A 24429-nucleotide genomic window follows, 5' to 3' on the forward strand; every position below is an offset into this window, starting at 1 on the left:
CGCTATGAATCAAATATATTATACACCACACAAACTTATTTCACTTTTTATCGAATATATACCACACAAGCTTTTTTCCTTTATTTGCATTCATTTTTTTCTTATCTTCTTTGTTCTAGTTCCACTTCTTATTTACCCTGATAATTTTATGTCAAAGCCTAGGTAACCACTTGTCCTTCACACCGACAATGTTTTTCAAAACGTGTACGCAAATCCATAAGTCAACAAATATTGAAAGCAATGTTTATAGAATAATAGCACAACATACATCCTTCCTGTTGTCCCCAATTCCAATTCCTTTATTTGCATTCATTAATTTATCTTCTTATATTCTTTCTTCTAGTTCCACTTCTTAACTAACCCTGAAAATTTTACCGCTTAAGTCAAAGCCTAGCTAACCACTTGCGTACGCAAATACATAAGTCAACAAATATTGAAAGCACAATTAAATGATCGTCCAACCAACAAAACTTTGGAAGCAACACTCAACAATTTAAAAAAAAACTAATCTATCTACCCTTGTTTTAACGTTTGGTTTCCAGATTTTATCAAACTTTTCAAGATCCAAACAACAGAGAAGCAAAGCTAAAGTTGAAGCAAACTGACCATAAGAGAAACTAACGAAACAGATGATATCTACAAGAAAAGAAGGCAAACAACAAATAAGACCAATCTGACTCTCTTATTATATTAAGCAGAAGGCATTGAGGTAGATATCACGACATAGGATAGGTACTGAAGTCCTTCCTGGATCTTTGTGATGGCTGTAGTTTGGTCAGAGCGAAGACTATCATTAAAAGTGTTTGCCTTTTCCTCCATGGTTGATGTTTTCAGTAGATTATCTTTCGAATCATCATCAGTGGAAGCTCCTTTGATCGCAGCTGAGTATGTTTCAGATACATCAGATATACCTGCAATGTGGAAAAGGGTATCTTAGTTCTCTCGATTTTCACAAACAAGCATTTACATGGAGGACCCGTTATCAAAGTACATTTATGCTAAGTAAACCTTCACAGTAGAAGAAATGTTTTCTGTTTTGTTTTGGGTTATTCAGTAGAAAAGATGTTATAATATAACAAATCAGATACTAAATGAGTTGGATAATTGTAGACCAACCTGTTATAAAACTGTTGGAAACTGCTTCAACAAATCCAGCCATCGATTCTGCTTTGCCTCTAATCAGCTTAGCTTTTTCAGTAGGATCCTCTGGCCACTCGATTTTCAAAGCTTCGGTGTCTTCACCCTGAACTTTGTTGGCATGAGATATCATGGACTTACCGAGAGTAAGAAGATGAGTGACTGCAAAACAGCACATCTCTGAAAGTCTCTGCAGAACAAAAAAAAAATTCATATTAGTTAGATACTGGTGGTAGAGTGAACAATCTTCAATATATTAACAGCGTTAATAAGGGAACACTCTTCGCACATGAACTCCTTCTGAGTGAAGAGATTCAAGCCTGCCACCAGTCCGCTGGATTATATCGTTTACGCTTAGTCCAGTTAAAGCGTTTGTGAACCTAAAAACACCAAAAGTGAGGAGCAAATTAAAAAAAAAAACAGATCACAGTCAAATATACTGACACATAAGGGAATACTCATGATTACCCAGCAGCCATATCAGCAGCTTTGCTGACACTCGAGTTATGTAAATTCTTCATGTCATCATCACTGCCTTCAGTTTTGGTATCTATTTTATTCCCTTTGTCAGACTCTGCTTTAATTCCACTCATTTCGGCAGCGAAGCTAAACAGCTGCTGGATCTGTTTGAGCTTCCCGTCATACATCGATTTCTCATCTTGTGACAGTTTCCCCTTTCTCCTGTTGAACAACAGAGTATAGTGGCTTGACAATGCTTCCAATTCCTGGAATCAACACATAAAAAAATGAGGAAAAACAATATAAATTATCCAAAACAACAACATTTGACAGGTGATTTTTCCTTGAAAAAGTATCTCATTCTCACCTCAAGCTGCTCAGGGCCACCATAAATGTAAAAGCACCGATCAAATGTCACTTCCTCAATAGTTTGATCCGTAAAGCCTTCCCCGTTCTTGTCAACTCCAAGACCAGTCTCTGTAATCAACAAATCCATAGTCTCCTTGCCCACAAACTCAAGAACTTGCATTCCTTTGGCAGTTAATGCTTTCCCCGTCTGCAGATCAGAAGTAAGGGCTAAACGAAACGTTAAGCTAAAGATATAAAGAAGAAGACACAAACCTCCAATAGAGACGGTGCATCAGATCCAGCTTCCCTAGGCGAAGAACCTTGCTGGACACTGTTTTCAAGTCTACAAAAGAAACAACGCGGCATCAACAGCTTAAACTGTCTCCTCCTAGGAAAAGCAGTTCCAATTAAAGAAGCACAAGACCTCTAGGTTCTTTAAGCTACCACAGTCAAAAAAATGAATTATTATCGCCAGCAAATGACACAAAGAGCCTACCCAGCGTTTTAACCAGGAAGCAAATTTACCAGAATAAGAATCCATTAAATTAAATAAATTGAGCATCTTCATGGTGTTCTTAAGTCCGCCAAGCATTAATTGCTTAGAGCCTCCGAAATTTAAGTAAATAATATACCGATTCACACTTTCCTTAAGGAACAGTGGAACTAAAGCTTATTTCCATTCACAAAGTTTGAAACAGACAAAATAGTGAAAGCCCTTTAGTAAAACAAAAGAGAAAACAGAAAGTAACATACTTTTGCACCAAACTTGTGCCCCCTTTTAATGCATTTCCTAGTGCCAGCCAAGCTCCAGAAGCAAAACTTTCAACTGAATCATCAAAAACCTTCAAACCCTGGAAAAGACCAAGACCCCGAACGAACTACTTAAATTCTTAGCAATATTGGATACACAAGACCATTGGCATGAACATGGAGAGTGGCTTCTGCATAAGAAGCAAGAAAAACTTACCTGGCTAAGAAGTGACTCTTCACTTGCATCCTCCAACTTAGCTAGAGCTAACTTCTTTAACTTGTGACTCTCATCATCACTATCCTGCTCTGTATCACCAGCCTTCTCTTCTTCCTTGGCAGAAGATTCCGAGTCTTCATCGCCTTCCTGCATATCCGCAATGCTTTTCGCTGCTTTCTCCGCCACTGCTGCAGCCTACATGAGAACAAAAATCAAGGACCATCAGATTAGCCGGATCCGGGCATTCTCAGAATGCACTAACTCATAAAATTAGGTCAAAATTCGTTACATTGCGAGATATATCTTGGGCAGCTTTCTGAAGATCGGAGAGCACGGAGAAGCCGGAAAACCCCCATCCCCACCCGCCGGCGTTCTTCGGCGGCGATTCCGCGTTTTCGGCATCCTCTCTGTGAATTGGTTCTTTCTCCCCCTCGTGCGATTGTTTGTCATCTTCCTCCATCGTCGTTGGCGATTTCGAGATCGAATTAGGGTTTCTGAAGCAAATTGAATGAAAATGGTAACAAAGGGGTTCGAATCGAAACTGTATTTCAGTTAGATAGATGAGTGAAGTCACGACTTGACCATTTGCTTATTATGCCTTCGTCGTGCAGCAAAAGCATCCCTCGCGATACGTTGTCGTTTTCGGCGTGTTTTTTAAGGTTTTACACAGTTATCTCTTCCTTGGCCCAATAATTTATTCTTAGGCCCAACAGTTTTATTTTTTCTTTCTTTTGATTTTTCTCAACTTTCCATTGCTTTCAGGTCATCAACCACCAATGTCTAAAATACAGACGTTAAAACAAGTTGTGTTTAAATATTTTTTTATGTTGAAGTGGGTCATCTGATATACAAAGTTCAATCTTAAAATGTTTTTGTCAAGAAATTGTAACTGCAAGAAGCAAATACAATACGATAATGCACAAAGTAAAGCTAGAGACAAAACAACTACAAACAAACCTTAAGCTTTATTAGAAATCGTCTTATACACTCTATTACAACATCTGCTTAATCAGCTTTACACAGTCTGTTACACCCTAACAACTGCTACTGAAAGATTCCTAAGCTACCCGCTTGTGCCTCTCTTCCGTCAAGTACTTCATCCACTGCTTCAGCACAACCCAGAACACTTCCAAAAGCTTATCTCTCTCTATAAGATCAGTCTCTGTGTCTTTGTCTCTATACAGACGACTCCAACCCTACTCTCCAAGGCAACATGTATGGATATCTTCCATAACAATAAGTGAAACTTTTCTTTTCTGGGAATGCACTTATTCCTCTTTCTTTAGGTAATAAACTTGCTCCTCAAGTTTATTCATCTTTCCATATCTCCAAGATACTCTCTTGCTCTCCAAGTATACACGACTCCAGCTCAGCATCTTGACTCCACATGGTCTTCACCACTCAACATGACGTCTGCTTCAGCAACTACGTCAGCGACTACTTCAGGGCAGACATCTTACATCTTCAATCTCCCCCTTTTAGCTTTGTGTGCTGATCAAGCACAACACTCTTCTGGTTCAGCAACCATGTTACAACCACGTTCCTCACCTGAAAACTTTCACACCAAATGTGCTTTTCTCCCCACGAGATGTGCACCACACCATGCTTTTCTCCCTCATGAGATATGCATACTAAGGACCAAAACATCACCATTTTCCCCCTGCTTGATTGCACACTAAGATAAAACAGATGCTTAGATGTCAAGATTTACAGACCCAACTGTCTGCTTCTTCATGTATAATCATGACACAGCCCCTGCTACAGCGGAATAACAAGTACTGCATCACGATCTGACGCACATATCGAGCTACCTCTCGACCCACTTCTGTTGAGGACCTGGCTACCTTCATGTGTCGTCTCCTTGACCACGAGCCCCTCCTCATCCACACCGAGTGCACTCTACACTCTTTGCTACTATCTTGGAGTGATTTCACTATCACACCCCTGAAGATCATCTCGCATCACTTCCTGACGCACTTCGATCTCCATCCCCTTTGTGTCACAGACAACTCCGTGTCCTGACTCCACGCTTGATGCTTCTTGATCTTTCTGAAGATCACTTCTAACAGAGCTGCATCCATCTTCTGATTTCTCATCCTTGATCTCATCAAGTAAGCCACTCTTGGCTAAGGACACCTCTTCAACCCTCTTGGGCTTAGTGTACGTCTTTTTCACCTTCTTGGCCATGTTTCTGCTCTTCTCACGAGCAAAACACTCCACCTTCTTGTGTCCAACCTTCCCACAGAACCAACAGCACATCCGATGCTGCTTTTTGTTTGGCCTGACACAGTTGCTGATGCACCGATCAGTCTCCTTCCTTGTACCAGCTGCACAACCATGCTTCAGAACCTCCTGTCTGACCTTCATGTTGTTGCACTGATGTACTACTTTTGGCTTGTTACTCACAGCTACGCGCTGTAGAACTTCCTGCCTTACTCCCTGTCGTACGCCCCGACGCACTTCCTGACAAGCTCCTTTGGCTCCACTTTTTGATGTGCTCCAATGCACGAAATGTGATAGCCCCTTCTGTTGTACTTCCTTAGTACTCTCAGCTCCTCGATATCCCAGTCCCTAATTCACCTTGGCTGGTTGTCCCATCGAGAGTATCTTATCCAAGTCCTTGGATCCACTGTTGAGCATTCTGATCTGTTTGCGATTCTCAGCCAAGTCACGTTCCAGCATCATTTCTCTCTCACGTTCATCAATAGCAACCTCCCTCAGTTTGCTAACCTCATTCTCCAGAGACTCATTCTTCTCATTTACAGAAGCAAGTTCTTCAGCAAGATCTTCATACTGCTCAGGGCCCTGCACCAGATCGTGTTGCAACCTCAGATTCTCATTCTTGAGATTCAACCACTTGTTGAGCATCACATGATAATCCTCAGAGTCTGTACAGACATCTGAATCTGAGGATTCACTAGATTTCTCCTTGCGTGCACCAAATGCAACCATATTCTTCATCACCTTTCCATCTTCTTCAGACTCTGAATCATCAGACGACTGCAATGGAACTCCTTTTCCCTTCTTTGAGTTTGGACATTCACGCCGTGTGTGTCCAACACCTCTGCACTCAGAACACTTAAGTTATCTTTGCTGTGCTACCGGACAATCAACCCTTATATGACCAATGCCTCCACACTCATATCACTTAAGACTCTTTCCTTCTGCCATTGCTACGATCACCTCCCTGGTGACCATACTGATTTCTCCCACCCGAGGGATTCGTCTTACCAAAGTTCCTGACCAACATACCAATGGCATCTTCAAGATTCAAAGATCTATCTCCATCTTTGTCAGCTACAAGCGCCACACTCTTTGGCGCACTGCTTGTTGTAGAGACTGAAATATTGTCTGTCTCCATCTCTTGTGCCTTCAGCATACCCACAAAGTTTGGAGCTCACAAGGCGTGTTTGTAGTCATCTGTAAGACCGCCTTGTGAGCTCCAAACTTTGTTGGAAGACAGCGTAGTAACTTCTTTACCAGCTTCTTCTCCTTGTACTTCTTCCCAAGTACAAATGCTTCATGCGCCATACCACTGAGTTTGGCACTAAAACTCGCCACATAATCATTATCAGACCAACTGAGATTCTCAAACTGTGACCCAAGATGATCTAGACGTGTCCTCTTGACACTCTCATCTCCTTCAAATGAATTCAGCAGGATCTCCCACGCTTCTTTAGCCGAAGTACTCCCCCGAATCAGCTGAAATTGCTCTGCTTCAACAGCTCCAAAAATCACCGACAACGCCTTTGCATTAAATTTTGATGCATTGTGTTATGCCTCTGACCAATCCTCTTTTGGTTTAGGCTTCTTCTCACCTCCTGTGACTATGGTAGGCTCCTCCCAACCAATCTCCACAGCTGTCCACGCATCTTCATTGATTCCTCGAATCATTGCTTCATGCGAGCCTTCCAATGACCATACTGGTCCGCATTCAACACGATCGCCTTCTGCACATAAATAATCGTGTCCATCTTCACCTTCAGGATAACACCGATAACTTAGGTGCCCCACTCTGATACCACTTGTAAGTGCAAGATGCAAACACAGTACGGTAATGCAGAAAGTAAAGCAAGAGACAAAACAACTACAAGCAACCCTTAAGCTTTATTAGAAATCGCCTTGTACACTCTATTACAAGATCTGCTTAATCAGCTTTACACAGTCTGTTACACCCTAACAACTGCTACTGAAATATTCCTAAGCTACCCGCTTGTGTCTCTCTTCCGTCAAGTACTTCATCCACTGCTTCAGCACAACCCAGAACACTTCCAAGAGCTTATCTCTCTCTATAAGATCAGCCTCTGTGTCTCTGTCTCTATACAGATGACTCCATATCTATCTTATAGTTATTCTCCATGTTCCTGAAACCCTACTCTTCAAGGCAACATGTATGGACATCTTGCATAACAATAAGTGCAACTTTCCTTTTCTTGGAATGCACTTATTCCTCTTTCTTTAAGTCATAAACTTGCTGCTCAAGTTTATTCTTCTTTCCATATCTCCAAGATACTTCCTTGCTCTCTAAGTGTACACGACTCCAGCTCAGCATCTTGACTCTACATGGTCTTTACCACTCAACACGTCTGCTTCAGCACCCACGTCAGCGACTAGTTCAGGGCACACATCTTACATCTTCACAAATTTAAGTTCTCATAATAAACATGATGATGTCTTGTTCTTAAATTTTTGGTTGATGAGGTGAGAAGAGTAATCCGTATTTAAACATCACAAGCTTTGTGAATTTACGAGATGGATGATATCTTGTCAATCTCCAATTTTCGCGCCTCTTTGTTAACAAATCACGTTACCCTCACGTGGAGAAACCTAACCGACTCTGACTCCTCAAATCCTTGCCTTTCGTCTTCTCTTCTCTTCAAAGCTTCCCCCATATTTCTCTGCTTTCCCGAGAAAATCCAGAGAGAAAAGAAAAGACGCCATTGTTGATTTTTCTCAAAGATTCAGCAGTAAACTTCGCCGGTTCCGAATCTATAGCAGAGATGGAGTCATCAAAGGTTCAAGAAGTCGAAGAAACATACCAGAAAGTTGATCCGTGAGTCCTCCTCCGTTTACATTTACGCTTTTCTCCATAGAATCTCTCCGATAATCATCTTCAATTATTTGTTATTCAGAGAATCAGAGGAACCTAACGCCGCTCGTGTTCTAGCTCTTGATATGATACTCAAGGTAGGTTTTAATTTGCAACTGTAAACAAAGCAGCTTTAATCTTCATTCCTCGTGATCTGATCAAAGTTTCTCAAGAATGTGATTGTTGTTGCAGTCTCTGTTGAAAATCAGCGCCTTCTTAAGCGATTTTCTATTGGAGTTTTGTCAAGAAACAACACATCACAGCTTCACTGAAGATGGTGAATACGCCGTTCCCCCTTCGACCCAGCTTCGTGATTTTCTTCTCAACAATCTAAACGTCACTCATCCTCTGGTCTATACTCTGCCCTCTAAACACTTTAGTCTATGGTTAGTTAGTTACTCGTTCTTTAACCTCCGTATTTATCTTCTTTTTTTTTTACTCTTCAGGAAGCAAACGGTGTATTCGACTTCCTAGTAACTATCTTGGATCTTCTACCTCTCTGGAGAAGTGTAGAAGAAGAACCTCTGAGTTCCAAGTTTGAAGTATACCACCAAGTGGCGAAAAAGATTTGTAACAGGTGCAAGTTGGTTACGGAGTATCCGGTTGAACGTTCTTACGGTCTAATCGTGGTTGCTAGCTCACTCAGGGAAATCAAGGCAAGTCAACTTTTTTTTATTATATTTATCTTAAGCGTCTTTTTTTCCTTAAAATGATATGCTAGAAATGTTTTTTTGGTTTTATGACACAGTCTGCCTTCAAGGATTTCGCATTCGAGAACATCCTTAAGGTTATCAGAATCGCCTTGATGATGATGCCTTGTGACAAGGAAGGATGTGGGAAACAAACCTATGTTGAGCGTGTGATCAGTAAACTTCCACCTGTTTTCACAATTGGTAAGAAGAGCTTATCAAAGTGTAGTTGACTAGTTGGTTATTATAATGCACTTTTTTGAGGATTATTTCTTTTTTCTTTAAATGGAATTGTTTAGCTGTGGAGTGGGAGAAGAATGAGACTGACGAAGATATATTTGCCACCAATTCTGTTCTGTCTACTGAAATTGATATTAGTGAGATATTCAAATACGAAGGTGACAGTTTATTCACTAAATACCGTCTTGTGTCCATGGTATGACTATGTATATCTAATTCCTTAAGTTTCCATTTTGAAAATTATGTTACCAGAAACAACTCCAAATGTTGTAATATTCAGGTTTGCTGGCATGGAGATCAGTACAGTTGCATAGCTTATGAAAACAGAAGCTGGGTCATACATTTTGGTATTCAGAATGAGGTCAAGCAGCAAGTTTCTTGATCTGTGACTTGTTTTATCTTGGATTTTGTAAAAGTTGAACTGAGTGAGGTGTGTTGCTTTATATAGGTTATTGGAGATTGGAATAGGGTTCTCAGTATTTTTGCAGAACTGAAGATTCGACCAGAGATTCTGTTTTTCGAAAACGTAAGCCTCCTAAGACTGCAAACTTGCTTTATGTTTTTGTGGAGTGTTCTCAGTTCTATCAACTTGAATGGCAGGTGATGGGGAGAGACCAGATCGTGTCCGGGAACTAGGAATCAATTTCTGAAGACCAATAACAGCTTTTTTTTTTTTTTTGAATGGTGTAGAGAAGGGATTTTGATGTATATGCAATACTTAGGAATCGATTCTTTGGAGGTTAAAACGTTGTGACCCGATTTGTCTTTTCTCTTCACCTCAAATTCAACATATTGATTGATATGATCACTGAATAAAGTACCAATTTTCAAAATAAAGTAGCCACCTTTAGTTTTTTGCATTTGAAATTTGACTTTTTGAGATGTAATTTATCAAAAACTCTAAACAACGGTTTTCAAACACTACTTTGGCGTGTCGAAATTGAGGCTATAATTTAAGCTATATGCTGATAACCTCCGGTTGTGAAGATCATGCTTATTGGATTACATTAATTTTCAGTTCACTTAAGATCGAGATTGGAAACTGTAGATTCTCAGATACCATCATCGTGAAACGGCCTTAACAACACAAGAGAAGAAGCATAACAACTTCTTCCTTTTAAAAATGTAAAATCTTTCATGTACCAAAAAAGATGTTGTTAATTGTTACTACACAAACTTCATATGATTCTTTGTAAGGAGTTAATGCTACTTGGATACATTGCCATCATTTTTTTCTTCTTTTGTCTTGCTCAAGTTTTCTGATCATTTTTTTCTCTCTCACGACGCGATTCATAATATAGAATTAAATCTCTCTAATATTAATAACCCGGAAACATTGGAGGTGGCGGCGATGCATATTGGTGACCAACGAATGGTGGTATGATGAATTCATCACTTGGAGGTGGTGCCTCTGTGGTCTGTGTCGGTGTTCGTGGGGGAGGAGAGTTGACCGGTGTTTGTGGTGGAGATTGAATTGGCGGTGAAGACTGTGGCGGTGGGGAGAGAACAGGTGGTGGAGGAGAGTGGACTGGTGGCGGGGGAGAATATACCGGTGGTGGTGGAGGTGAATGGACTGGTGGAGGTGGTGAATGGACTGGTGGTGGAGGAGAGTGGACTGGTGGCGGTGGAGAATATACCGGTGGTGGTGGTGAATGGACTGGTGGTGGCGGCGGTGGAGAATAAACGGGTGGTGGAGGTGAATGGACTGGCGGTGGAGGTGAATGGACTGGTGGTGGAGGAGAATGTACCGGTGGTGGTGGAGGAGAATATACCGGTGGTGGTGGTGAATGGACTGGTGGTGGAGGAGAATGTACCGGTGGTGGTGGTGAGTGGACTGGTGGTGGAGGAGAATATACCGGTGGCGGTGGAGAATGAACTGGAACTGGAGGAGAAACCGTTGGGGGATGTGATTGATGTGGCGGAGGTGGGCTGCGTCGGAACTTCACTGGAGATTGATCATATGGATCATTTGGTTGTGGTGACTCTTTTGGAGGTTGTGGTTTCTGAACCGGTGATGGAGATGAATACACTGTTGGTGGTGAATGGACAGGTGATGGTGGTGAGTGGACTGGAAGTGGAGGAGAAACCGTTGGGGGATGTGATTGATGTGGCGGAGGCGGGCTGCGTCTGAACTTCACTGGAGACTGATCATATGGATCATTTGGTTGTGGTGACTCTTTCGGAGCTTGTGGTTTCTGAACCGGTGATGGAGGTGAATAGACTGGTGTTGGGGGTGGTGGTGAGTGGACAGGTGGTGGTGGAGAATAGACTGGCGGAGGAGGAGAATGTACCGGTGGTGGGGGTGGAGAATGAACCGGCGGTGGTGGTGAATGGACTGGTGGGGGCGGTGGTGGTGAGTGGACTGGTGGTGGAGGAGAATGTACCGGTGGTGGTGGTGAATGGATTGGTGGTGGAGGAGAATGTACCGGTGGTGGTGGTGAATGGACTGGTGGGGGCGGTGGTGGTGAGTGGACTGGTGGTGGAGGAGAATGTACCGGTGGTGGTGGTGAATGAATTGGTGGTGGCGGTGGAGAATATACCGGAGGCGGTGGAGACTGAATATGAGACGGAGGAGAAACCACCGGGTGATGCGGCTGCGGGGGAGGCGGGCTACGCCTGAACTTCACAGGAGACTGGTCAGATGGGTCATTTGGTTTTTGTGACTCTTTCGGTGGTTGTGGATTATGTACAGGCCGAGATGGCACAGGTGATGGTTGCTTCGACTTCGATGGTGTAGAGGGACTATAACCGCCACCAGCACACTTGTCCTTACTACAATCAACGGGACGACTAATCACGACCGCGCATTCCTTGGCCGACCGTTGTTTAGGCCTATCTGGCAAGCAGTTACGTGTATCGTCCAATGCAATCTCCTTCTGACTACCTGGGACACACGAATCACCTTGTCCGTTGAAGTAATTGTAGGCGTACGTCAAGTTAACCAACTTAGGCAACTTGCAGATATTCTCCGGCACAAACCCAGTGAGTTTATTTCCAGAGATATCAATCTCTTCGACGCCAGTAAGCCCAACAAAGCTCTGCGGTAAAACACCCGTGAACGAGTTCATGCTAGCATCAAAAACGTTCACATTGGCTAGCTTCCCGATCTCCGATGGGAAACAGCCTCCAAGACGGTTGTCCTTGAATATGATTTCGTTGAGATTCTTCATGTTCCCAATACTTTTAGGGACACAACCGTTGAATTTGTTGTGAGCGAAGGTCACGACGGAAGCTGAGGATTCTCCAAGAGACTCAGGAATGGTGGAAGTGAATCTGTTGTTGTTCAAGAAAATGGCATCGAGATCCTTCTTGAAAAGCTGAGGAGGGACTTGACCTTCGAAATCATTGAACCTAAGGTCGATGAATTTAACAGCCGGCCACGAAAGGACAACCGAAGGGAAAGGTCCGACGAAACGGTTGTTGCTGGCATCGAACTCATACATTAACTTCAACCTATCCAGACTCTTGGGTATGATACCACAAAACCGGTTCGAATTCAAATGGAACATGGCCACATCCGTCATCAAACCAAGCTCAACGGGTAAATGTCCCGCAATATCTGCACCATTAAGATCTACGCCGGCCACAACCGCGACGCTAGGATCATCAAGAGCCGGTGCACAAAACACGCCTGTGTAGCCACACACGTGCGGACCATGCCAGTTTCCGGTGGTGTTAAACGGGTCTGAATAGACTGCTTTTTTCCATGCTTGGAGAGCTATATAAGCTCTTTTAAGCCTATTGTTGGCAAACGTCTCCTTGAGATCGACCTCATACTCGATATCATCAGGAAGATCGCCGTTCTCAGGTAATGTCAAGAGCTGTCGCTGCGCAATGAACGAGGCTTCTGCGTCGGTGAGTGCTAAAACAACAGAGGAGGATAAGAAGAATAGGACACAGCCAAATGCCGTGAGAGAAAATGGAGGAGGTTTAGTCATGGCTTAGATCAAAACCTTGGAAAAGACCCAAGGCTGCATGGAAAGTATGGAGATAACAAAGGGGTTAGCATATTAATAAATACCAAAACGATTTTTCATTGTGCATCACCAATAGTTTTTGTCCTATATTTGGAAGACTTTTGTTTTGTTTTTGAAAGACACTGCGTAAAATTCGGAGACAGAACATTATCAAGAATAGTACTCTCCCCGTAACCAAAATCAGGTACTAAATTAAGCACACGGCTTCGAAACAACTTTATCATCAAAACCATTCAAGATCATCACACATTGACAAACCATATTTTATAGGTATTATGAAAAGGTATTATAATAATTATATGTTATAAAGCAAAATATCAAGAAACCACTTTTTGCTATATGTACATAGAAGTAAAACTGTGTGAGATGGATTCTTTCAGTCTGTTTCGTGGTCCGGAGCGTGAGAGAACCAAGCAGGGATGGTTCCTTTGGCTCTAAGCAATCTTGTGAAAGCAGAATCTGGCATTCTTGATTTCTCTTCTTCTTCTAATTCTTCTTGAGATTTTGGTAAACCATCAGGAACGTGAACGTGTAGTTTCATCTTATCTGAATCTGATTCCTCTGTAACCTCTGAACCATTCTTGGTTTTGCTTTCCTTCTCCATCGAAGCAAGTCCATGTAAGCACCCGATTAGCGATTTCACACCGCCTGTTTGCAAGATTAGATTCTCAACTTCCACCTTTGGCTTCTCTTTCTCAAGGTCTTTGAGTTCAAAGTAAGCTCTCCAGCAGCTGTAAGAAGCATCACCTTCGAGTGTAGAACAGTAATCTGAAATCGAACAGAAAACATGTCTCAAATGTCTAATAACATCAATTTACAACAAAAAAAAATATCTGTTCCCATATACAAGTTTTTTAAGGGTTTTCACTCATATTTAAAAAAATACATTAAATTACTTTTAAAAAAACCTTATCATTTTCTGTAAATTCAATTTTCAGTAACTTTAACAATACTAATTCAACAAAATTTCAATTTTTTATAGAAAACACAAAAATCTATCTTTTCTATTTATTTTTTCTTTCTAAAACATCAAAGAATATTTCATTTATTAAAAAGTAGATATTTCATATATTCTCAAGGACATCTTTCTATGTAATACATGCAAGAACAGAACAGGAAACGTTTTCTTGGTCGGTAAAATATATGTACCGGAGAGTTCGTTCTCGGTCTTTTCTATTAATGGCGGATCTTGAAGTACACGGTCGAATTTTCCGCGGCTAAAGAGCTCAAGCTTAGGAACGTCTCTCGTGCTTGAACACCTGACCACCGCAAAACAAGACTTCGACGGTTCGACGAACTGAGGCTTGCCGTGAAACTCTATAGGGAGAGGAAACGGACGAAGAGTAACAGACTTTATCATCTTCACTGAAAGAAAGATAGTATTATTTGCAAGTAGCAAGAAAGAAGGGTTGGTTTTTAAAGTTCGAGTTGTGCAGAAGAGTGAAGTGGATAAGGCTTCGGATACTTTTTTTTATAGAGAAAAGGAAAAAGCAAATTGAATTATGAAAAAGTATCCGAAGAGTTATCTATAAAAAAAAAATCCCATGTTTAAGATATTTTGGGTGTGGGACCAATCAAAGGATATTTTATATTTATACAACCTTATCTTAAATTATGATTATACACAAATAAAATCAACGGCTTCGGATACTTTTTTTTATAGAGAAAAGGAAAAAGCAAATTGAATTATGAAAATATGGCCCATAGATTTAGCGCCGTTGATTTTATTTGTGTATAATCATAATTTAAGATAAGGTTGTATAAATATAAAATATCCTTTGATTGGTCCCACACCCAAAATATCTTAAACATGGGGTTTGCCAAAATATCTTTCATTTCAGCAGAACCAGGCTACCAGCATACACTATCTAATTTGGTTCTGAATATCTAGAAAATCATATGAAAATTATTATTATATATATATATATATATATATATTAGGTGGTTGTCTCCGATTTCGCGGGTATAAATATTTATGAAAATTATATATTATGTTTATAATTTTATAATTTTGAATAATAATCATAACTATTAAAAATAAATTTTTCATTTTAAATAATTTAAAAGATTATTGAGATATAGTGTTAATTCTATAAATTTTATTGTAAGTTTCCAAAAAAAAATTTATGACATAATTTTTGATTAATAAAAAAACAAAGATTAATGAACAAGGAGTTATTTTATAACACATTCTATTTTTGCATTATTTTTCCTACCATTTTATTTTATTTAGAAGTAAAATAGTTACAAATAATTAATAAACCGTTACAGTACTACGTAAAACACATGTATTTCGGCAAACATATAAAACATTAAGTACGTAAAAGTATAAAATAACAAAGAATACAACAAACAAGTTTTATTATTCTCCACTATATTTTATATATGTATTTTTTTTTCCTATTACAAAATAAACATGTCAATTTTATTATAATCAAAACAATATCAATAGAGTCTTAACTCTAGTCCCGTATTAATATATTGTTTCTGATTTTGAATTTATGTTATAATAAAAATTTTCATTGATTAATATTATTTTAAAGAATTTACCATATAATTTTATTATAATCAAAGCTATAAGAATTATATTAATAGAGTATATTAACTTTAGTCTCGTATTAGTATAATGTTCCAATATTTCAGTTTTATATTATACTAAATATTTTCATTTATTAATATTATTTTAAAATACTTACCATATATTTTTCTGTTTTTAAATATACAAATATTTTAATCATTTCTGAAAGTAATAACTCAACTATATAATCAATATTTTTCACTGAAAAATGACTGAATATTTTTAAAATTGTATATTTGATTGTTTTGCAATCATTGGACACATTTTAGAAAAATATATATAGTAAGTATAAAATAATATTATTAGGTTCAAGTTAATTAGTTTTCTGTAATCTATAATTTATTGTATCCATTATTAATATAAATATGTTAAAATCGTTTATATAATTATTCTATCATACCATATGTATTTATATGTATATTTTAAATTTCTATAATGTAATCTATGATATTTAATTGTTTCTATAAACGAATTATGTTAATTCTTCTAACTTTAAAATGTTTAATTGTTTGTATGGTAATATAGATTAGATTATGTAGTTCTAGGAATAGTTTCCTTTTTAAAACTTTAATAAAATAAATAAAAATTCAAATACCAACAACCAATCAAATTAAGAGAATTAATTCTAAACTTCACCTATTAATAACACCTAAACAAAAGTCATTTAAGTGATTTCTCAGTTAATATATAGTAGGATATATATATATTAGTGCGATGTTTGCAAAATGATTAATTAATATTTCAGTTAAATAATATAAAGTTTAACTTCACAGTTCTTTTCCTCTTTTTAAATCTTTTAGAGAAAACAACTCATTTCTGTTTTTTTTAACTTCTTTTCGGTTTAGTCCGATTTTTTCGGATTTAGCTAATTTTGTTTGTTGTTTTTGCTCTTCTCTTTCTTTTACTGTTTTGATCTCAAAATCAAGTTTTTTTATCGGAAAGTTTCTCTACCTTATGTTTGATTTTTCATCAGAAAGTACCATTTATGGCTTTGAATTTATGGCTGTTTAGATTGGCTATTTAAAAGTGTAAATCAATATGAACTTGTAAAAATCAAATCAATACATATATCAGTTACTGAAATTAATGTTAAATTAATATACATATCCAAACAAATATTCTAAAATAGATATTTTATTCGTTATACAAAACATCATTTATATTTAGAATGTTATAACAATTAAAACTATTCATATATTCTAGAAATAATTCATAATAGTTCAACTATGTGACATAGTAAAAACACAACATATAAACTAATCTAATTATTCTTATGTAGTTATGTACTATCTTTTTATTAATAAAACATATAAAGGGGTGGAAATAAAACACTTACATAATCATAATATTTCAAACAAGAAGATCTCAAACTTACAAAGTTTAGTAATCCGAGGAAATTTGACTTCTACAAATACATTATCATTCAATATGACGAATGTGATATGAATTTATAGAAATCAAACCTATTGTGATACATTTATACCAGTCAACGTAATTTTATAATTTAATTCCATAAGAACTCCATGTTTCAGTTAATATAGAGATCTAATAATCCTACGTAATTCGACTTTTACAAATTAAATGACATTTTAAATAGTAGATTAACTTTAAACTTGTAAAAACCAAATTCGACATATACATATAAAACCATACAAAAATTTAAAGTTCAATAAAATATTCACAAACAAAAAATATTTTTGAAATCTGATATCTTTAAAAAATAACAATTGATCAAGAATAAAATGAAAAATCGAATATAGGAGGTCAAAAATATATTTAAGATAACAATTTTCAACCCATATATATATATACACCTTTGAATTAAATAATAATAAACTCTTCATTTCTATTAACCTAATTGTATTGGAAACATAAAATAAATAGTGATATAATATATATATATATATATATATATATATATATATATATAAATATTTGAAATTTTTAATGTTTTGATGAAGGACATTTTCCAATAAAAGAGCATAATCAGATTTTCGATTTATACGAGAATTTGAAAATACTTATAAGCAATTTCGATTTATATTTACATTTGCATATACTACTATTAACAATGGTGATTAATAAAAAAATGTATAAATTTATCATAAGTGTTGTTTTAAATAAGTAAATATAAGTTTAACAGACAAAAAATTGCCTATAAATTTTTATAATGCTGTAAAGGATTACTTTGTAATATTTGAGTGATTACCGGTAAATATATGTACTTTTGGTAAGATTTATTTTATTGATATGTTACCATTTTATCAATATACTATCTTAATATTCATACCCAATTGCGACAGATTCGAAAAGATGTTGACATGATAATTATTTTAGAACGTCAAAAATACGCAATCATAAAATCTCGAGAATAAATTTTAGATATGCAATGTTTTATTAAAAATTGAAAAGGTACAAAAAAATAATCAGATATTGCTGACAAAATAGTTCAAAATAGAGTTTGAATTAATTATTTAAAAATAAATCAAAGTACAACATCATATTAGACATGGTAATGTATACTACATTTATGACAAATTTCTTTAGAATTCTTCAGCAACAATTTCTTGAATATTGTATTTGTATTTGTATTGCACTTTCAAATGGAAGGAAACACGAAGGTTCTTGTTATTATTTTCATTTTTTAGCCTGGTGGCTATATATATATCTAGAGATGTAAATCTACTTTAAATTCGCCTTAAATATGTCATGAAACTTTTCAATCAAATAATTTATAACAAACATATTAAAAAGCAAATACCCTATGATGTTAATTTGCACCAAATGGAATTAAATAACTCAATTTGTTGAATAATATGTTTTTTTTTTTTTGAACACAAACTTACTTTCATTCATATTCTTCAATAGGGAATGAAACATCCTCTTTGACACCAAGCATAACATACAAAACATAAATAAGCTAAGCAAGATAGGTCTTCAATCGAAGATGACAGTGGATTCGAGACGATGCTCAAATGCATCGGGGGAGCCTTCACGACAAAGTCGTATAGCTGGTAAATAGTCACATAATGTGACGTTGAGATCCAGTCCTCATCTACGAGAAACACCAAGGTGGTCTCGATAGCATCTTCAGGTCCCGTGGAGACCGCTCCGCAAGATGACAAACCGATGAGAAAACTGAAACAAACACTCGGACGCAAGACCGAGGAAACACCTCTTTCCATAGAAAGAGGGTAAGGTAGTAACAATTTCTCTTCAAAAGAAGAGGATGGCCGAACAAGAACCGAATCCGATGAACGCACCAGTAAATTCATCCCAAAGGATAGATATGATCGTGTGATACAAAGAGGAGAGATCCCTATGAACCCACCTGAGATCTCTGATGAAAAATCCCAATCTCTCCAAACCATACAAATCTGACTCGTATCTTCAATCCTGGAGTTGGGCTTTAAGAAGCTTCTGCTTGAATTGGCAGGTTTGGTAGATCTAATGGGCCAAGCCCATTCATAATTGAAGAGCAGCCCACTACACCAAAGATGCACGAAGCTTGGCTGTTCGACGGTGCCGTAGGAGAGGTCACCGGAGATACGTCGGAGAAAAACAGTGCAGCCGTTGAAGAAGATCCACGCAAAAGGAGAGAACACCACTTTAGGAGACGTGTAGAATGAAAAATCGCTGCAGAAATTAAGTTCTAGTCTAGTGGAGCTTTGAGATCTGGTGCCTGAGAGTTGGTGAGGAGCAAAACATACTGTGAAAATAGGCTCAGTCCTTACCAGAGACGGAAGGGGAGAGCTCGTCATGTAAAACCAATGCTCCAGGGGCGGATGAGAGTACAGGACAAAGTCGACCTCGAGACTCGTCAGACAGCTATCAGGGGGAGGTTCGTCGGGAACTGTTCCTAAGAACCGAAACACAGCAGTGGCGAGAGAATCCTCTCGACTCGTCGCTGGAGAAGAAGCCATCTGGGGAGAAAGGACCGCCGGTAGATCTGAGACGAAGAGTCCTCGGCTTCGTCGTTGAGTCTGTTAGGGTCTCTCTCCTTCGATAGCCCGATGGATGCCATAAGAGTGAGAGAGATTAACGTCGTCGGAGATAGAGCCCCGCGCCGGCGAGAAACCGCTTCGCCGGCGCCGGAGAAAGTAGATCTGGGTTGTGCCTCAAAGATCGTGTCCGGGAGAAAAATGGTGTACGTTGAGAAATGTATAAATATGTTGAATAATATGTTTAGAGTCCACAAATTAGAAGTGTAATGAGTACTTTTGTTTTGTGAACTACTCTAGAGAAATATTAAATCCGAAAGAACGGTTTATGCACGGGATGAATACTTTTGTGTCACCCTACGCATTCGATGTCTGATTGGAAATGGCCAGGGCTTGTACATTGTTTCTACAAAGATACAAAGCGATGTCCATACAAAGTTGTTTTGGTTGTATTGTCGATTAATATTTTGTTCCACGGCTTGTATTCGTGTAGAATAATTGCAACTAAATAACTCTTGTTGAAAATTTTTTTATTGAGTTTCTATTCTATTATTTGATCCATAGAAATGTAAATTTTGGTTTGGTGAACTTGGAGGGCAAGTTATTTGTCCATGGAAGTTAATTAAAAAACTATTTAGAAACCTCAATTACATAGTACTGCATCTGCATTACACTTTTTGTCTCTCTTACAGAAGCCCACCAGTTAGAGAATTTACAGCATTTGCGTAGAGGTCGGTAAGAGAGTACTGCCTCAGATTTCTCACCTCGTACCATGAGTTCAACGACTCAAGGTTCTTGTCTGTCCCTGAAAACGCTACCTGGATTCCAATGTTGCAATTAGCCTCGCCTCCATTAGCCTTGCATTTTGCTGTTGGAACCGCACAATCCGTCCCATTCAGACACACGGAAGACGATCCTCCTTTGCACGAGTCACATCCGAAGTTGTTCCAGAACAGATTCTGCAACACTCCCCTCTGAAACTCCATCACCTGCCCATACAGTTTCAAGTTCAGCGATTCAAATGCATTATTGTTATGTTGTTTTGTTTTGAAAAAGGGTTTAAGGTTAATAATCATTACAAGTGTGAAAGATGTGATTGTGTGGCTTCCATCAGCGACCTTCGCAGGGTAAGATCTTGCTGCGTATTTCGAGCCTGCGAACCCAACCATGTGTCCTCCTGCTTCACTCTTTTCACAACAACATCCCAAATAATTATTTAGTTTTTTTTGTGGTTGTGTCTCATTGAGATTAAGTCATCATTTCGCCATTGAGATACTTACCGGGTTGAACTTACTTGTGTCGATGGAGAGAAGAGAGATCTCGTCCACCTTAGGTCTAAAAAGCGCCAGCTGCGCCATTTTCGCAGCTAAACCAAGACGAGAATCGCAAGGGGAAAGCTGGATTTGGTCAAGGAAGAAAGCTTCTTTGCTTGAGATTGCAACACCTACGGTGAAACCATCTCCTTTGCTTATTTCAGTGTCTGAACATGGACTGTACACCACGTTGTTGTCCGAGGCTCCGACCAAAACATCAACCATCACCATCAATAACATGATGGTCGTAGTGACCTTTCCTAAGGTTGCTAGTTTCACCATTCTTAGAGATCCTCTTTAGATTGATGTTATGAAGAAAGGATAAGAATCAGAACGAGAATGTTTCAAGGGTGAGCTTTTTCTGGGTTTAGAATGATCCTTCAAAGGAAACGAAAATGATGGAGTTAAGACGCACCAAACGGTTACTTCGGCTGTAAAAATGGATCTGTCTCCTTTTTCTTTCTTGGAACACTAATTGTTTGGATCTCTCCTTAAATTAGTAATTTCTTATTAACAGAAAAGTAATTGAATGTATTGCTATTGTTGGTAATGTATACTCTTTTTCTGCTTCGCAGTAAAACTGAGCTGTTTTATTTGCCATATTCTCTAGTGAGTTCGAAAGAATACAATTTGGTCCAAACAATTAGTGTGCATAAAGCTGCCACCATCATAAAGTTTAAAAAGAAGTTTAGATTGTCAATTAGACAGGTTAAACATTTACAGATAACACTATACATGTAATATAACATATGAAATAATGTACAATTTATAAAAACCAAATTTTGTGATATAATATATCAATTCTCTTTATTTATACATAATACTTTTACTATTATAAATTTTTGCAGTTTAAAAAGTAATCACCATAGGCGTCAAGAGACAGATACTAGAAGGAATTTAGAACACTGCTAATAATAAGATTTAATGAGCTAGATGGGACTGAGACATCTCTTTGCTTTGGATCTCAATAAGCTGTGTTTTTTTTATCATTCCGCTTCCTCAAAAATCTAAAAACTCCAAAACAGCCAAGAAAAGAAAAGGCAATGTAGCGGTACAATCCTTTCTCAAACCAACCAGTTTTGTAAATAATATCGGATAAAAATGTGTAAGAAAACACCAAGAATTAGGTTGAATAATCAACGCATAACCAGTAACAAAAGACCTCTGTTTCTCTGGTAACTTTTACAAATGGTTAGTATAAAAACCCCTAATCTAGGAATGGCGACACACTTTCATATATGAATTCCAAAACTATTCCGCAACAGCATGTGATCTCCTCTACTGCTCTTGAACACTTCCATCAAAATCTGCAACAGAAGTAAGCAAGCCTGCAAGGTTAAGATGTTTTCTTCGTTGGTTGTAATTAACTTCAGTCAATCTACTTCTCGCAAACAAAACTAAAAAGACGCAACCAACACTGTTTTAAATAACTTCATGTTCTTCAAGATCAAAGCACAAGACCAGTTACCAACAAGCTCAAGCACGAAAAACAGATCAAATCAACAACTCAACTATTTCAAACAAAGTTTCGTACTTTGACACACAATTTCAAATACCCAATTAAGTCTAAGCAGAAAACATTGAATCTCAAAATCAGATTGGAAGATTTACCTCAAGCGACGGCGACGGCGACGGCTTGACTACTTTGAGGTTCGTTGTTCTTCTTTTTCGTATCGTTCTGAAAATCCTCCATGTTGTAGATGACGGTGATATAGAGCGAGCAGCTCGGGCAATTCGCGATCTCTTCGCCGAGACGCAGATCCTCCTTGGTGATCTGGAACAAATCGCCACAGGGGCAAGGGTACGTGTACGCCTGGATCTCTTCGTTCCACTCCATATCCTCTATCTCCACATCGTCGTACGACATCGCTAAACCCTTTTTTTTGTTCCTTCTCCGGCTGAAATTAGGGCACAGGGTATGTGATCTCCGCCGCCGCGTTAAATGTATATATTTCGAAGAGTTTGATGACCGAGGCGAGAGATATAATTTTTATTTAGTCCACTAACTTTATGAATTATTAACAAACGACCTCAGACGTTTTGAAATTTTAATACATAATTCTAAGTTAATATGAAAATATGTTGAACAATAATCAAGAGTCAACTGAAAAAACAGTTTTATACATCCATCCCCTATGTATTAATCAGAAATTATGTTTTAAAATTTGCTTATTTGTCGTCACCATATTTATTTTCTTTAAAAAGTATGACATTGCTTGTGAAAATGATGATATGTCAATATACATTTACGAAATTTTACATTTTGGTAATATGCTTGAAATATAACAATTCTTTTTATGCATCATCATTAATGAAAATTTAAATTAATAACATAATTATAAATATATAAAATTTTCACATAACTTAAAATTTAAAATAAAAATATGAAAATATTTATGTTTTAAAATTAGTTGTGAATATATTTGTTAATTAATTGTTTGAATTATGCACTAATTCAATAATTGGTATAAAAACCTAATCAAATAAGAAAATTTATTCATATGCAATCACTATAAAATATGTTTGTTGAATGGTTTTTAGTCAGTCCAGTAAGTTAATTAATAAATTACTTTATATCATTTAAATGTAAAGTCAAAGAAATAACTCGGTTCTAAGCTCTCAACTTCAAGGAAGACTCGCCTATCTTCGCTTTCGATAAGTCGTAGCTCCCCGTTTTCACTTAGCCTACGAACTACAACGCACCAGATCTATGATCTCAATTTTCTACAGAATCGTCTGGCGAGAAAACTCTTTAAATATATTCACATATTTATTAATTTAATATGCTTTAACTAAAATAAAATAAACACTAAAATTTTTACATTCAAATAAATATAATCATAAATACAATATAAGTAAAATTTAAATTTAACAAAATATTAAATAAAAATAAAAATTGATATGCAAAAACTAATAGAACTTATGAAAAATCTTCTCAACATTATTTGAGAAGTGATTTTTTTTTTGTTTATGTGTCATCACCACATTTATTTTCATTAGAAACAGATGACATATCTTAATTGAAATGATGACTTGTCTTAATTCATTTTATGACATGTAAAATTGCATTTATGAAGTTTTACATTTTTAGTAATATGCTTGAAATATAACAATAACTTAATTATATGTATCATTAATGAAAATTTTATACTAATAACATAATTATAAATATATATAAAATTTCATATTAACTTAGAATTTAAAAATAAAAATATGTAAATATTTATAGTTTGAAAACTAATATTGAATATATTTGTTAATTACGTGTTTGAATTATGCTAATTCATTAATTGGTATAAAAACTAATAAGATTAATAAATTTATTCATACATGATCACCATAAAATATGTTCGTCGAACAACTTTTAGTCAACTCTTTGAATTAATTAATAAATTGCTTTATATCACTTGACTGTAAATACAAATGATGACAAAAAATGTAAATCTACGTTACAATGAGGTTCTTTGCGCGCCACGTCAGCGTTTTATTGACCCCATTTTTTAAAAAGTGTGAAAAAGTGTTAAGCCCATGACTCGTACCCGAGTTATTGAAATATAAACACCAACATTTATACCACTAAACTAAATGATACTTTGTACATTGATGGCCGAAAGTAATATATATTAAAGAAGATCGGAAGCCCATGCTTCTTCGGCTTCCTCTGAGGGTCGTGCCTACAAGTGTATTAGGG

The 24429-nt window shown here is 37.1% G+C and overlaps 6 protein-coding genes and 1 long non-coding RNA gene across 9 annotated transcripts; 2 read left to right on the forward strand and 5 right to left on the reverse strand.

The window, feature by feature from the left end:
* Positions 1-431: 431 nt before the first annotated feature.
* LOC106439859 lies at positions 432-3496 on the reverse strand. Its single transcript, XM_022696139.2, has 9 exons — positions 3201-3496; positions 2912-3106; positions 2698-2795; positions 2218-2287; positions 1964-2152; positions 1606-1862; positions 1427-1517; positions 1117-1327; positions 432-911 (listed from the first exon to the last, which is right to left on the reverse strand). The coding sequence occupies exons 1-9, from the start codon at positions 3369-3371 to the stop codon at positions 691-693; spliced, it is 1503 nt and encodes a 500-aa protein (XP_022551860.1). The 5' UTR covers positions 3372-3496; the 3' UTR covers positions 432-690.
* A 4289-nt stretch (positions 3497-7785) lies between these two features.
* Positions 7786-9737, forward strand: LOC111202920. Of its 2 annotated transcripts, XM_022696141.2 has the most exons (9): positions 7787-7964; positions 8044-8098; positions 8193-8351; positions 8447-8656; positions 8749-8893; positions 8989-9125; positions 9210-9290; positions 9378-9455; positions 9530-9737. In XM_022696141.2, exons 1-9 carry the CDS (start codon positions 7912-7914, stop codon positions 9563-9565), a joined length of 954 nt encoding a protein of 317 aa, XP_022551862.2. In that variant the 5' UTR covers positions 7787-7911; the 3' UTR covers positions 9566-9737. The 2 variants fall into 2 exon arrangements, with proteins under 2 accessions (XP_048607116.1, XP_022551862.2); XM_048751159.1 differs by having other exon boundaries at positions 7786-7964; positions 9378-9737.
* Positions 9738-10044: 307 nt separating this feature from the next.
* On the reverse strand, positions 10045-12874 carry LOC125583712 (pollen-specific leucine-rich repeat extensin-like protein 3). Its single transcript, XM_048751158.1, has one exon. The coding sequence runs from the start codon at positions 12865-12867 to the stop codon at positions 10249-10251; it is 2619 nt and encodes an 872-aa protein (XP_048607115.1). The 5' UTR covers positions 12868-12874; the 3' UTR covers positions 10045-10248.
* A 203-nt stretch (positions 12875-13077) lies between these two features.
* On the reverse strand, positions 13078-14531 carry LOC125583713 (CCG-binding protein 1-like). The gene is made up of 2 exons (XM_048751160.1): positions 14056-14531; positions 13078-13674 (listed from the first exon to the last, which is right to left on the reverse strand). The coding sequence occupies exons 1-2, from the start codon at positions 14264-14266 to the stop codon at positions 13283-13285; spliced, it is 603 nt and encodes a 200-aa protein (XP_048607117.1). The 5' UTR covers positions 14267-14531; the 3' UTR covers positions 13078-13282.
* Positions 14532-20043: 5512 nt separating this feature from the next.
* Positions 20044-21266, reverse strand: LOC106436947. The gene is made up of 3 exons (XM_022696142.2): positions 20706-21266; positions 20505-20612; positions 20044-20414 (listed from the first exon to the last, which is right to left on the reverse strand). Exons 1-3 carry the CDS (start codon positions 21018-21020, stop codon positions 20112-20114), a joined length of 726 nt encoding a protein of 241 aa, XP_022551863.2. The 5' UTR covers positions 21021-21266; the 3' UTR covers positions 20044-20111.
* A 532-nt stretch (positions 21267-21798) lies between these two features.
* On the reverse strand, positions 21799-22754 carry LOC106436948 (diphthamide biosynthesis protein 3). 2 transcript variants are annotated; one of them, XM_013877901.3, is made up of 2 exons: positions 22350-22754; positions 21799-22066 (listed from the first exon to the last, which is right to left on the reverse strand). In XM_013877901.3, the coding sequence occupies exon 1, from the start codon at positions 22603-22605 to the stop codon at positions 22351-22353; it is 255 nt and encodes an 84-aa protein (XP_013733355.1). In that variant the 5' UTR covers positions 22606-22754; the 3' UTR covers positions 21799-22066; position 22350. The 2 variants fall into 2 exon arrangements, with proteins under 2 accessions (XP_013733355.1, XP_013733354.1); XM_013877900.3 differs by having other exon boundaries at positions 21799-22045; positions 22350-22727.
* Positions 21942-22275, forward strand: LOC125583714. Its single transcript, XR_007320767.1, has 2 exons — positions 21942-22073; positions 22185-22275. It is a non-coding gene; the product is annotated as an uncharacterized LOC125583714 (long non-coding RNA).
* Positions 22755-24429: the final 1675 nt, after the last annotated feature.

Source organism: Brassica napus, chromosome C3 (genome assembly GCF_020379485.1).
Source record: "Brassica napus cultivar Da-Ae chromosome C3, Da-Ae, whole genome shotgun sequence".
NCBI lineage: Eukaryota > Viridiplantae > Streptophyta > Magnoliopsida > Brassicales > Brassicaceae > Brassica > Brassica napus.

Excerpts from the sequence above, each read along its gene's own strand:
- LOC106439859 (XM_022696139.2), bottom strand. The coding sequence starts at position 3,371 with ATGGAGGAAGATGACAAACAATCGCACGAGGGGGAGAAAGAACCAATT. Across the intron at positions 1,518-1,605 it reads GCTGCTGATATGGCTGCTGG|GTTCACAAACGCTTTAACTG; the intron begins GTAATCATGAGT and ends TGGTGTTTTTAG. Across the intron at positions 1,328-1,426 it reads TTCACTCAGAAGGAGTTCAT|AGACTTTCAGAGATGTGCTG; the intron begins GTGCGAAGAGTG and ends TTTGTTCTGCAG.
- LOC111202920 (XM_048751159.1), top strand. The coding sequence starts at position 7,912 with ATGGAGTCATCAAAGGTTCAAGAAGTCGAAGAAACATACCAGAAAGTT. Across the intron at positions 9,126-9,209 it reads AATACCGTCTTGTGTCCATG|GTTTGCTGGCATGGAGATCA; the intron begins GTATGACTATGT and ends TGTAATATTCAG. Across the intron at positions 9,291-9,377 it reads ATTTTGGTATTCAGAATGAG|GTTATTGGAGATTGGAATAG; the intron begins GTCAAGCAGCAA and ends TGCTTTATATAG.
- LOC125583712 (XM_048751158.1), bottom strand. The coding sequence starts at position 12,867 with ATGACTAAACCTCCTCCATTTTCTCTCACGGCATTTGGCTGTGTCCTA.
- LOC125583713 (XM_048751160.1), bottom strand. The coding sequence starts at position 14,266 with ATGATAAAGTCTGTTACTCTTCGTCCGTTTCCTCTCCCTATAGAGTTT. Across the intron at positions 13,675-14,055 it reads GACCGAGAACGAACTCTCCG|ATTACTGTTCTACACTCGAA; the intron begins GTACATATATTT and ends GTTCGATTTCAG.
- LOC106436947 (XM_022696142.2), bottom strand. The coding sequence starts at position 21,020 with ATGGTGAAACTAGCAACCTTAGGAAAGGTCACTACGACCATCATGTTA. Across the intron at positions 20,613-20,705 it reads ACACAAGTAAGTTCAACCCG|AGTGAAGCAGGAGGACACAT; the intron begins GTAAGTATCTCA and ends TGTTGTGAAAAG. Across the intron at positions 20,415-20,504 it reads CAATCACATCTTTCACACTT|GTGATGGAGTTTCAGAGGGG; the intron begins GTAATGATTATT and ends CTGTATGGGCAG.
- LOC106436948 (XM_013877901.3), bottom strand. The coding sequence starts at position 22,605 with ATGTCGTACGACGATGTGGAGATAGAGGATATGGAGTGGAACGAAGAG.